General features: G+C 39.1%; 1 protein-coding gene across 1 annotated transcript in view; it reads left to right on the top strand.

Annotated features, from left to right (window-relative positions):
• Positions 1 to 7,679, top strand: part of LOC128617502 (pancreatic secretory granule membrane major glycoprotein GP2-like) — a 9,698-nt gene extending 2,019 nt beyond the window's left edge. The window contains exons 3-12 of the mRNA XM_053640636.1: positions 1,151 to 1,171; positions 1,347 to 1,370; positions 3,695 to 3,721; positions 3,917 to 3,943; positions 4,671 to 4,778; positions 5,429 to 5,613; positions 6,411 to 6,565; positions 6,833 to 7,075; positions 7,162 to 7,324; positions 7,426 to 7,679. Of these exons, the coding sequence (XP_053496611.1) occupies positions 1,151 to 1,171; positions 1,347 to 1,370; positions 3,695 to 3,721; positions 3,917 to 3,943; positions 4,671 to 4,778; positions 5,429 to 5,613; positions 6,411 to 6,565; positions 6,833 to 7,075; positions 7,162 to 7,324; positions 7,426 to 7,503 (1,031 nt within the window). The 3' untranslated portion in view covers positions 7,504 to 7,679. The remainder of the gene's footprint in view (positions 1 to 1,150; positions 1,172 to 1,346; positions 1,371 to 3,694; positions 3,722 to 3,916; positions 3,944 to 4,670; positions 4,779 to 5,428; positions 5,614 to 6,410; positions 6,566 to 6,832; positions 7,076 to 7,161; positions 7,325 to 7,425) is intronic.
• The last annotated feature ends 3,199 nt before the right edge of the window (positions 7,680 to 10,878 follow it).

The following is a 10,878-nucleotide window of genomic DNA, read 5'->3' as shown; positions in this document are numbered from 1 at the left end:
AAGCCCTTGCATGGGGATTGGAAGCCTTAAAACAGTTACCCTGACATGGGGTCCCCAGACTGCTACTGACCGTGTCAACTAGTCCATGTGGGAGTTGTTGTTCTGCAGCCAGCATAACCCCAGAGGCAACTGCAGATCTTAGGCACTAGTAAGGAACAGGATGATTGGCTCAGAATACTTTTGGTCTCTTTTCAAAGCTGGACTAAATATTTTGACATAATTGGTTTGTTTGGACCTTTGCCAGTGTAACAGGACTGTTTTTGTCAGGATGTTATGGATCAGTGGATGACTATGAGGCTTAGGTGAGTTGCCTCCGTGTTGTAAGTGTTTGTTTGTATGTTGGTGGTCTGACAGAGACGTTGATTGTAGCTGCTGTTGTGATTGTATCTCAAAACGGTTTATATCAATTGAATCAGAAGAATCTTAGCTTTCCAAAGACATGACTAGTTTCGTACATACAGAAGCTGTGTAGCTAGCATAGATTTGCTCATAACATGGCGACAGCACGCTGGCGGGCCATAAGAATTTTAACCAGATAAAGTATACGACGGCGAGATGGCTGATAATCTCTAAAAATGATTGATATTAGAATACATTTCATCATAAAATGGTAGTTTAATCCATATGCTTACATTGAACAACAAAGGCTCTCGGTTGGCATAGACGTGCAGTTGCTGCACAGACACCATGGATTTTACCCCACTCTTGCCTCCTCACTTCTCTAATCATCTTCATTTTAATGTATGTTTTGAGTAATGTCTTCTATTTTAGCCTCCCCGCTTATGTTATGCTCGGGTTCAAATTGAAAAGGCTGAACACATGTTTATATCGCTGTAGGGTCACAGGAGGATCACAGCTATGGCAAACAAATTTACGTCACTACCGAGAATACATTGCAATGTAAACAGCAATGGTGGCCTACGAGTGCAAGGATTTCTATTATTTAACATCTAGAGTGTTTTTGTAAAGAGGATTTATATAGCAGATGTCAGCCTTAATCTAATAAACCATACAAGTCTTCATAGTCTGGGTTCCATTTAAATACACATTAGTATATTAGTATATTTTATCATAATGTGGATGTGAATCGATCATTTGTATTGTTCTTTCTCCCTCTCTGTTCTTCTCTGCCTCTTCCTCAAAATGACAGAAGAGACAACAACAACAATGGGTAAACTTAATCTGAAAATGTCATAACTAATAACACATGACAATACATACCTAATGAGCCAACACCTTTATTAAACTGTTACATACATTATTAATGAATATTAATGTTTTTTAAATTAATATCAATAAATATCAATTATTATCTCACTCGTTTCATTTTTCTCTTTCTAATACAGCTACAACATTGCCAACCACAACAGGTAAAGTTTCACTGACAGTGTGTGTATGTATAAACGTGTGAACCTCCTCGAGTGAGGGATGGTGAGCAGTGGAGAGGTGTGAGCTGTGTAATGCTGATATCTCAGAAGCTCTGAGGTGTGAGTTGGATGTTGCCGATATTCCTGGAGCCCTGGGGGTGGAGGAGAGGGTGCCTAATGGCCCAAGAGGGAAAGGTTGAGTCGTTGACAGGTCTGAGGTCTGGTCGGAGGGGGAAGGAGATGGAGCCGAATCAAATCTATTAAAAAACAGATTTAATTAATTTGCCCTGTCACGGTCGCCGGATACAAGGCCCCTCCCATTGTCTTTGTTCAGACCTGAAATTGTTTTCAGTCCCCTCCAGACCTCCCTCATGTTGTTCTGTTGAAGGCGCTCCTCCAACTTTTTTCTGAAGCTGTCTTTTCTTTTCCTTATCTCCCCTCTGAGCTGTTTTTGAACCCTCCTCAGCTCATTTTTGTCCCCCAATCCAAACAGTCTCTTTTTTTTCCTTCAACAGAGCTTTGAGCTCTGGAGTCACCCAGGGTTTGTTGTTGCAAAAACACCAAAGTTCTACTTAGGCACGGTGTTCTCCACACAGAAATTACTGTAGTCTGTTACACAGTGAGTGAGAATGTCAATGTCCTCTCCGTGCGAACTACAGGGCATTTTCCAGTCTGTAGACTCAAAACAATCTCTTAGTACCTCACTGGTCTCCTCAGACCATTTTCTCACATACCTTATGATTGGAGGTTGTTTATTCACCAAAGGTATGTAGGCAGACAGCAGATGGACCAGGTTGTGATCTGAGCGGCCAAGCGGGGGAAGGGGTGAAGAACTGCGTGCATCTTTTGTGTTTGCATACAGCAGATCCAATGTTTTATTGCCCCTAGTGTGGCATTTAACATATTATGTGAAGGTGGGGAGAGTTGAGGACAGGGAAGCATGATTAAAGTCCCCGGAGATCAGAAGGAGGGACTGTGGGTGCGATGTCTGCAGCTGCGACACAGCAGTGTGAAGTAGCTCACATGCCGCTGTAGCGTCAGCCGAGGGGAGGATTTAGACAGTTATCGTGATGACGTGCGAGAACTCCCTCGGCAGGTAATATGGCCGCCTGCTAACCGCTAGCAGCTCAATATACTTAGTGCACCGCTGCTCTTTAACCCTGATATGCCCAGGGTTACACCATCTCTCATTCACAAACATCGCTATTCCCCCACCCTTCCTCTTGCCGCTCTCCTTTGCTTTCCTGTCCACTCTCACAAGTTGAAATCCGTCCAGTGTAACCAGTGAATCTGTACTGAGATCGTTCAACCATGTCTCCATGAAGCACATGATGTTACACTCCCAGTACTCCCTCTGCAGCCTGGTTAGCGCCGTTAGCTCTTCCATGTTATTGGAGAGAGATCTCACATTCCCCATAATAACAGACGGAATGAACGGTTTGTACTGCTTTTTTTTCTCTCCCGGTGTTTAAGTCCAGCTCTGCTTCCCCTTCTCCTTCTCCTAATTTCCTCGCGGATCACCAGTATTTCTGTAGGAAGTATCCTGGTATTGCTCAGTGCTAACAGCTGCTCCCTAGTGTAAACAATAGATCCGTGGCCAAATGGGTCTCCCAGTGCGGAGCGGTACAGTCCAACAAACAGAAAAATAAATATTGCTAACCTCCACAATTGCGTATCCATATCTGCAAACGCAACGCGTAAGATTAGTGTAGAAAAAAACATGAAGAAAGCACAAAAAACAAGTGAAAAATACTAAACTTAGCCGAAAAAGAGCAGAGCTGCTGCAACAGGCTGCCACTCGCGCTGCACCTATACCGTGATATTTGAGTATAATACGTTTTTAAATACACATCAATATATTTTATAATAATGTGGATGTGAATCAATCATTTGTATGAAATGTCAAACAACAATGAGCGATATGAAGAAGCCACGCGCACATATCACGTGAACTCATTCCCCCCGAACGGGCGGAAGAGCGGCCTTTTATACTCTCCCCTCGTCTGCTGGATGGTGGATTTTTCCCGGGCGGTGCACCATTCACCGGCCGAGGGTGTGTCGGCGGCTCCGCCCCACCGCCACGTGCTTTCTAGCTGTCAGAGTTCTTGAAGCGGGGCCGTCTCTTCAGCGCCAGCGCGGCAGTCGGGGAAGGAGCGATTTTAGTACCTTGTGCGCCGGCTGTCGGTCCGTCACGACAATACCTAACTAGCCAATAACCTTATTAAACTGTGACGTTCATTATTAATGAATATTGATGTTTTTAAAAATTAATATCAATAAATATCATTATTTTTCTCTCTCATTTCATTTTTCTCTTTCTAATACAGCTACAACAACTTTTCCAACAACAACAGGTAAAGTTTAACTGACAGTGTGTGTATGTATAAACGTGTGAACATTAACTTTATCCATTATCCCATTCCTTCAACATATGAGATATGTGTTTAAATACACATTGGTATATTTTATAATAATGTGGAGGTGAATCATTCATTTGTATCGTTCTTTCTCCCTCCCTGTTCTTCTCTGTTTCTTCCACAAAATGACAGAACAGACAACAACAACAACAACAATGGGTAAACTTACACTGACAGTGTCATAACTAATAACACATGACAAAACTACCTAGACAACAAATTATATATATATATATATATGTGTGTGTGTGTGTGTGTGTGAGTATTCAGGGCTCTTTTTAAAGAACTAAATCAGCTTTGTTTCAGATGATTGATTTGTTTCAATCTTTGTTCAAGATTGACTGTCTTTAATTTTTTTGTACTGCTTTTTGTAACAAATCGGCAATCAGCTGTGTTTATATTATCCTGACTATGTTTTTCTTATAATTATGACAACATGAGCAAGAACATCACAAATACACAGACAGCAATAAGTATACCATATTAGCTGAAAATGTATTTATCTGATGTATCTGAACACCCAAAAGAAGAACAGAGAGAAATTAAAAATAAAAAATGTAATTAGAACTGTGGCAGACAGTCAGCCAAGTCATCTAGTATACTCAGTTATCAAGTCACTTGTAGCACATCACTTGATCTTACTGTTGCCATGGGAACTGGACGAGAGAGCATGGAATTATATCTTCACTGCTGACGGACACGACAATCCACCAATTACAGCCCAAAAGTCCCACCCAAAACAATCTGTTATAGGAAAATAATCCACCCTGTTATTTTTTTGGACTTATTACAGTTAAACTATAGAATTGAGTAAGAGTGCTTGGTTGGTTAGTTTATAATGCAATAAAACTGGTTTAATTGTCTTTCTGTTTGTCTCTCTTTGTAGCACCCTGTCAGATCCTGAACTGCGCTTCGGATGAAGTCCGTACGAAGATAAATGGAGTCTATGGCTGTGGATGTGGATGTATTACAACGCGCAGCCAGAATATTTATGGTAAATTTCTTATTTTACTATTGTTTGTCCCCAACATCAGTGGAGCATGCTAATGGAGCATCCTATGTAGAAGCCTAAATGTACTATGCAGTTTTTGGCAATATACAAAATACAGTTCAACATAAAACCAGGTAAAAATGACTGTCAAAAATAAGACCCCAGCATACTTAATGTCATTTGAAAGGGTTGTGTGAAGATAACGGCACCTTCAAAAGCTATTAAGATAAGTCGTCCATCTTTCTTATGAATTGGTTTGGACACACCTCGTCCGTCGCATACCGTGTTTGTCTGCAGAGTTTGCCTCGCCGCCCTGTATTCAACAAGGCAAACAAAGCATCTACATGTCAATTTTCTCCATCACATCGTTAGTGAAGCCCACCCAAAGGTCATCTCTGTGTGAAATATACTAAGGCTTTTAGTGGTTAGATGGTGGCACAAGCTTTAGAGTATAGAGTATTTAATGAAATAACAACATAACCTTCATCTACTGCCTATCTTTCAATTACTACAGTTAATCTTGAGTTTACGAACCAGAGATATTAACCAGTATTACAGTTATTAATATTTTTTACATGATCCTTTTCCTTTCATGCATTTCTAATTAGTTCTAATTAGAAATGTTCTGACTGTTGGCTCCATTTTCCCCTCAGACGCCATTGAGACATGTTCAGGAAGTACTGCATCACTTTCTCTGTCTCGCTGTGAGCTCTTTGAAGCTGGATATTCTGCTGATGTTCTCCACCTTAACGACCCAAACTGCAAAGGGGAGCTCCAAAATAACAGGCTGGTGTTCAGCTTTGACAGTAAGGTCAACATGTGTGGCACAACTCTGGAGGTACAAAACCAGCAGTCTTTTATATTTACTTTAAACTTTACACAGCTGTATATTTAGTGCTATAGAATAGATGCTATACCATAAGTGACAACAGGAACTGATTTGTTGCGTTGATTTCCACAAAATTAAATGTAACATTAAACAATTACAAAGTGTGCCATTCATTAATAAATTAAACACTGCAATTGGTCAAATCACTGTTGGTATAAGAGGAATAACACAATGTCTTATTTACAATTTATTTATTTCAACAAATTTTGAGATTATCTTGTAAGAGCATAAACGTAAAGCATTTGTAATAAAGCGCAAGACTAACTGACAACACCTTTGATATTAGCCCTGCCTGTAAATAAGTAAATAAGTGGATGTTTTTCAACTGATTTCTGAGTTTACGAGTAAACTGAGTTTACGTTTCCCTTATGCACAAAAGAATGCACAAATTAACTTTACAGAAAAGTCACATAAACTTACATAAGTATGTTTTCCGCATCAATTGATCACATGTGGTAGTAACACAGTACTCACATTGTCACGTGAGCTGTACATGATTTGTGCATATGACCAAAATAGCAACATAAGATTGAAAATTATGTTTTCATGGAAATAGAGCTCTCATTGTGTTAATTTGTGGACTCTTATTGTATTATTTCCATTTTTAGCAGAATTATTATAGTCTGTTACATTGCAGACATCAAACGTCAGATTTTAAGATAAATTAAGGCTTTATGATGTAATTATGCAATCCAGACTCTCAAGGCTGAGTTCTATAATTCTGTTATTTTTGCCTGTTTCTTTAGAATAACAGCACGCACATCATTTTCAAGAACAGCGTTGGGACAACTGACTTGACGGGTGAGATTAGTCGCACAGATGCGCTCAACATCAACTTTTCCTGTGTGTATCCACTCATCCAGAACATCTCCATGCCCACGACTATTGAAGGCATAGGAGGGTAAATACAGCAGCAGTGTCACAATTTAAGCAGACATACTTTGCTATGCTAATCTTCTGCAGTTTTCAAAAGCAGCTTTAAACATCGTTTTATTTGAGCTTTTCTCTTATTTTAACTCTGTTGTACCATTTGACATTTTATAATTGCTAATAATTAATAATAAAATTAATACATGAAAGGTACCATAAAAATATAACTAATCTTGTTCTTCTTCTTCTTCTTATTATTATTATTTTAGATGTTAAATGCATTTATTTCTGTTCACAGTGTAATCAGCAAGTATCTGTCTACTGAGGGCTTGTACCAGATCACCATGATCCTGTATACCGATGCTACATTCCAAGTTCCACTCTTTGGCAATGTGACCCTAGATGTGAACCATCAGATGTATATAGCTGTGCAAGTGGATCAGTTTGACAGAAGTCAAATCGGGCTTGTGCTGGACAGCTGCTGGGCCACGCCCTTCAACCAGACTGACTATTCTGTCCGCTGGGACCTGATCAGTAATGAGTATGTGGAAAAAAGAGAGACGAAAAATGTTACCTATTTGTACCTATCAGATAACTTACGGAAAAGTAACGTCTTCCTCTCTCCAGGTGTCCGAACCCCAATGACGGCACAGTGGCAGTGTTGCAGAATGGTGTCTCCACAATCAGCTACTTCTCCTTCAGGATGTTCAAATTCACCGGCTTCTCCAACAAGATCTACCTGCACTGCCAGGTCCATCTCTGTCTGCTGCAGACAGGCAACTGTGCACAGGTATGTTTTCCATAAGACAAGTTAAGAAAGATGTTTTAGAATATTAGGAATTCCATTTGCATTTGCAGTTCATGCATTTATTTTCTCATTTCCTCACTCAGCCATGCCCTGGAGATCTTTCCAGAAGACGCCGAGCTGTAGATTTCTATGACTCAGCTGTCATTTCCATGGAGTTCTGATTTGTTTGTTTGAAACTTACACTGCTGTCAATTTAATGTTTTTTTTTAATCTTTGTTTTATGTTTAATCATAAACTATTGCTTTGCTTTAATCATAAAGACAAATTATATCAATATTCAGCTTTTTTTTATTCATTGCATCTTGTAAGTGATTGTACTCATCTGTGCTGCCTTAATCAATCATAATAAATCTTCAAACATTTTATTTTTACTGCTTTTATTCTCTTTAAACCTCAAATACTGTAAAAAGTTGTGTCTTACAATTTTGTCATTACTAATAAATATAATATTGAATAATTGAAAAATATAATTTAAATCATTAATAATAAAAAACATTCATGAAGCAAACGAATGACAAGAACTTAAGAACAATTACAACACAAATATATTAAATGAAAACACAACATAAAAATAAAACATACACAAAAATAAACATTGTTCATTTAATAAAGAAATTCCATTAATGGTTAACCACATGGAAGACATTGATATGACAGCATTAAGACATGAAGGAAATTAATAATTAGAACTTACAGTGCTGTCAAAAAGTATTTCCTGATTTCTTCTGTTTTTGTGTGTCTCATACTAAATTATTTCAGAAATTAAAACAAAATCTAAGATAAAACAAAGGCAAACTGAATGAACACAAAATACAGTTTTAAATGATAGTTATTTATTGAAGCCAAAAAAGTTCTCCAATACCAACTGGGCCTGTGTGAAAATGTATTAACCCCCATAGTTACTAATTCCCCAAATCTATGAAACTGCATTGATAATGGAGTTCAGCTGGACTAGACACAACCAGGCCTGATTAGTGCAAACCCTGTTCAATCAAATCAACACTTAAATAGAACTTTTTCAACAGCAGGAAGTTGGTTAAAAGTTCTTTCCCAGTAACACACTATGGCAAAATTGAAAGAAATTCCAGAAATGATGAAGAAGAAGGTGATTGAAATACATCAGTTTGGGAAGGGTTACAAAGCTATTTCAAATGCTCTGTGACTCCAAAGAACCACAGTGAGAGCCGTTATCTCCAGATGGAAAAACTTGGCACAGTAGTGAACATTCCCAGAAGTGTCTGACCTTCCAAAATTTCTCTAAGAGCACAGCAATGACTCATTCAGGAAGTCACAAAAGAGCCAAGGACAACATCAAAGGAACTGTTCGTGACTTCACTATCAGAAAGACAATGGGCAGAAATGGGATCCATGGAAAATGGTGAAGTGAAAACCCCTGCTAAACCAGAAGAACATTAATGCTTGTCTGAATTTTGCCAAAACACACCTTGATGATCCTCAAACCTTTTGGGAGAATGTTCTGTAGACTGATGAGTCGAAAGTGGAATTGTTTGGAAGACCAGGGTCCCGTTACATCTGCCATAAACCAAACACAGAATTCCACAAAAAGAACATCATACCTACAGTCAAGCATGGTGGTGGAAGTGTGATGGTGTGGGGATGCTTTGCTGTTTCAGGACCTGGGCAACTTGCAGTAATTGAGGGAAACATGAATTCTGCTCTCTACCAGAAAATCCTAAAGAAGAATGTCCGGTCTTCAGTCCGTAAATTTAAACTGAAGCGTAACAGGATTATGCAGCAAGACAATGATCCAAAGCATAAGAGTAAGTAGTAGTCCTAGAAGTAAGTGAAAGACTGATCTCCAGTTATCAGAAGTGAACAAGAACAAGACAATAATACTATTAGCAATTAACCATTTAGCAATTAGCAAGTAGCCATTTTATATCGATCTAAGCAGAACTGTGTTTATTGCAATATTCCACTGGGCATGTTTGGTGTTAATTTAATCCATAGTTCATAGTGAACAATGTGGTGGCATCATAAATATCATATAGGCTAAGGAAACAACATTTACAGTATATGTTGAAAGGGTACATATATAGCTACAGGCCAAAAGGGCAGGCACTTGAGCAGCACTTGGGGTCTATCTGTGCACCTGCCTTCATATAAATTATACAAGGCATACATTTTTAACACACCATACTTCTTACAGAAGAAATACTGAGTATTTGGAGATAAAGTAATTATTGACTTTATTGTATACACATAACTCACAACTTAATTATGTACAGAAACTAGAAACAAATAGAACTTATAAAGTTGATGGTCAGCATCATGGACATAGGATGCGTGATGGTAAAGCCCTCTGTATTGTACACAGCATACCTTTTTATACCCTTGAGCCTCTTTGAAGTGAATCAATGACCAGGATACCATGTATGATAATTAATTTCTTAACAATGAATCAGTGGGAACAAAGTCAAAAGTTCTCCCATCCAGTGGGAAGAAAGAACACACACACCCTACACAAACACTAATGCTAGACAGCATTAAGCCTGGTTTATACTCGACATGTCCGCAGTAGCGCGAGGGAGCGTGTGGCAAAAATGATCTCATTGCAGAGTGAGCGGTCAAGCATGTGGAAATTCATGTTTTTTTTAAAAAAAAAATTGTGATTTTTAAAATTCATATCATAATCATAATTTACTAAATGAGCCTACAATAAATAATAAGTCTATTTAATGAAAGCAAAGGTCCATGTTTAATAAAAATCTTAATGAGATGAACCAAATAAAATAAAAATTAGGTTGTTTAATTTAGTTTTATACATGTTCTCATATTATAGCTATATTTTGTTGTAATGTGACAAGTGATAATCTCAAGGTTTGTGCAGCCTGCAGATGAGTCTCAGCCGCCTGACACCACGCATAAACCTCGAAGTTAGCACACCTCTGAACCAGGGAGGGTCAAGCTCTAAACTGGACCCGGTAACCCTTTTCTACGGTAGACAGAACCCATGGAGACACATTTGGCAGTAGTTTCCATGCTGCCAGATGGTCTTTTAGTGACGGTAACTAGTCCACATTCTATTTGAGGGAAAGCATCAGGTTTTCATTACCCTGTAACAGCTCGCTGACCAGAGAACACTGAAAACTTGGGAAAGCCTTGGCTATGGGAGGCCCTACAGAAGCACTGGGGGCTAACTGCCCTAACAACCTCATATCCCCTGATATGTCCCTCCACAGCCCCTCAGGACCACTCTTCTTTGTCTGCTTGGCCTTTATGACCATTCTCAAATCAGGCCTAGTAGCAGGCCACGACTGTGGTCGCCCGGTTCCCCTGGCTGTCTGCAGTGACCCACAAGCAAGACTACTACTACATAGGCCTTGCCCACCAATGCCACAGTGGCCTTACACGGTGGCTTGGATGGCATGTTTCTCTGTAACTTCCTTAGAAGAATTACTACTAGAGATAAGTTAGACATGACAAATTTCTGAGAGAGAAATTCATTTTCATTTTCTATACTGCTTATCCTACACAGAGGTGTGGGGAGACTGGGGCTAATCCAAGGGAACTGG

The sequence above is a fragment of the Ictalurus furcatus genome, chromosome 13 (assembly GCF_023375685.1).
Source record: "Ictalurus furcatus strain D&B chromosome 13, Billie_1.0, whole genome shotgun sequence".
Lineage (NCBI taxonomy): Eukaryota > Metazoa > Chordata > Actinopteri > Siluriformes > Ictaluridae > Ictalurus > Ictalurus furcatus.
Note: the sequence above shows the minus strand (reverse complement) of the source record. Positions and strands in the feature narration are given on the sequence as shown.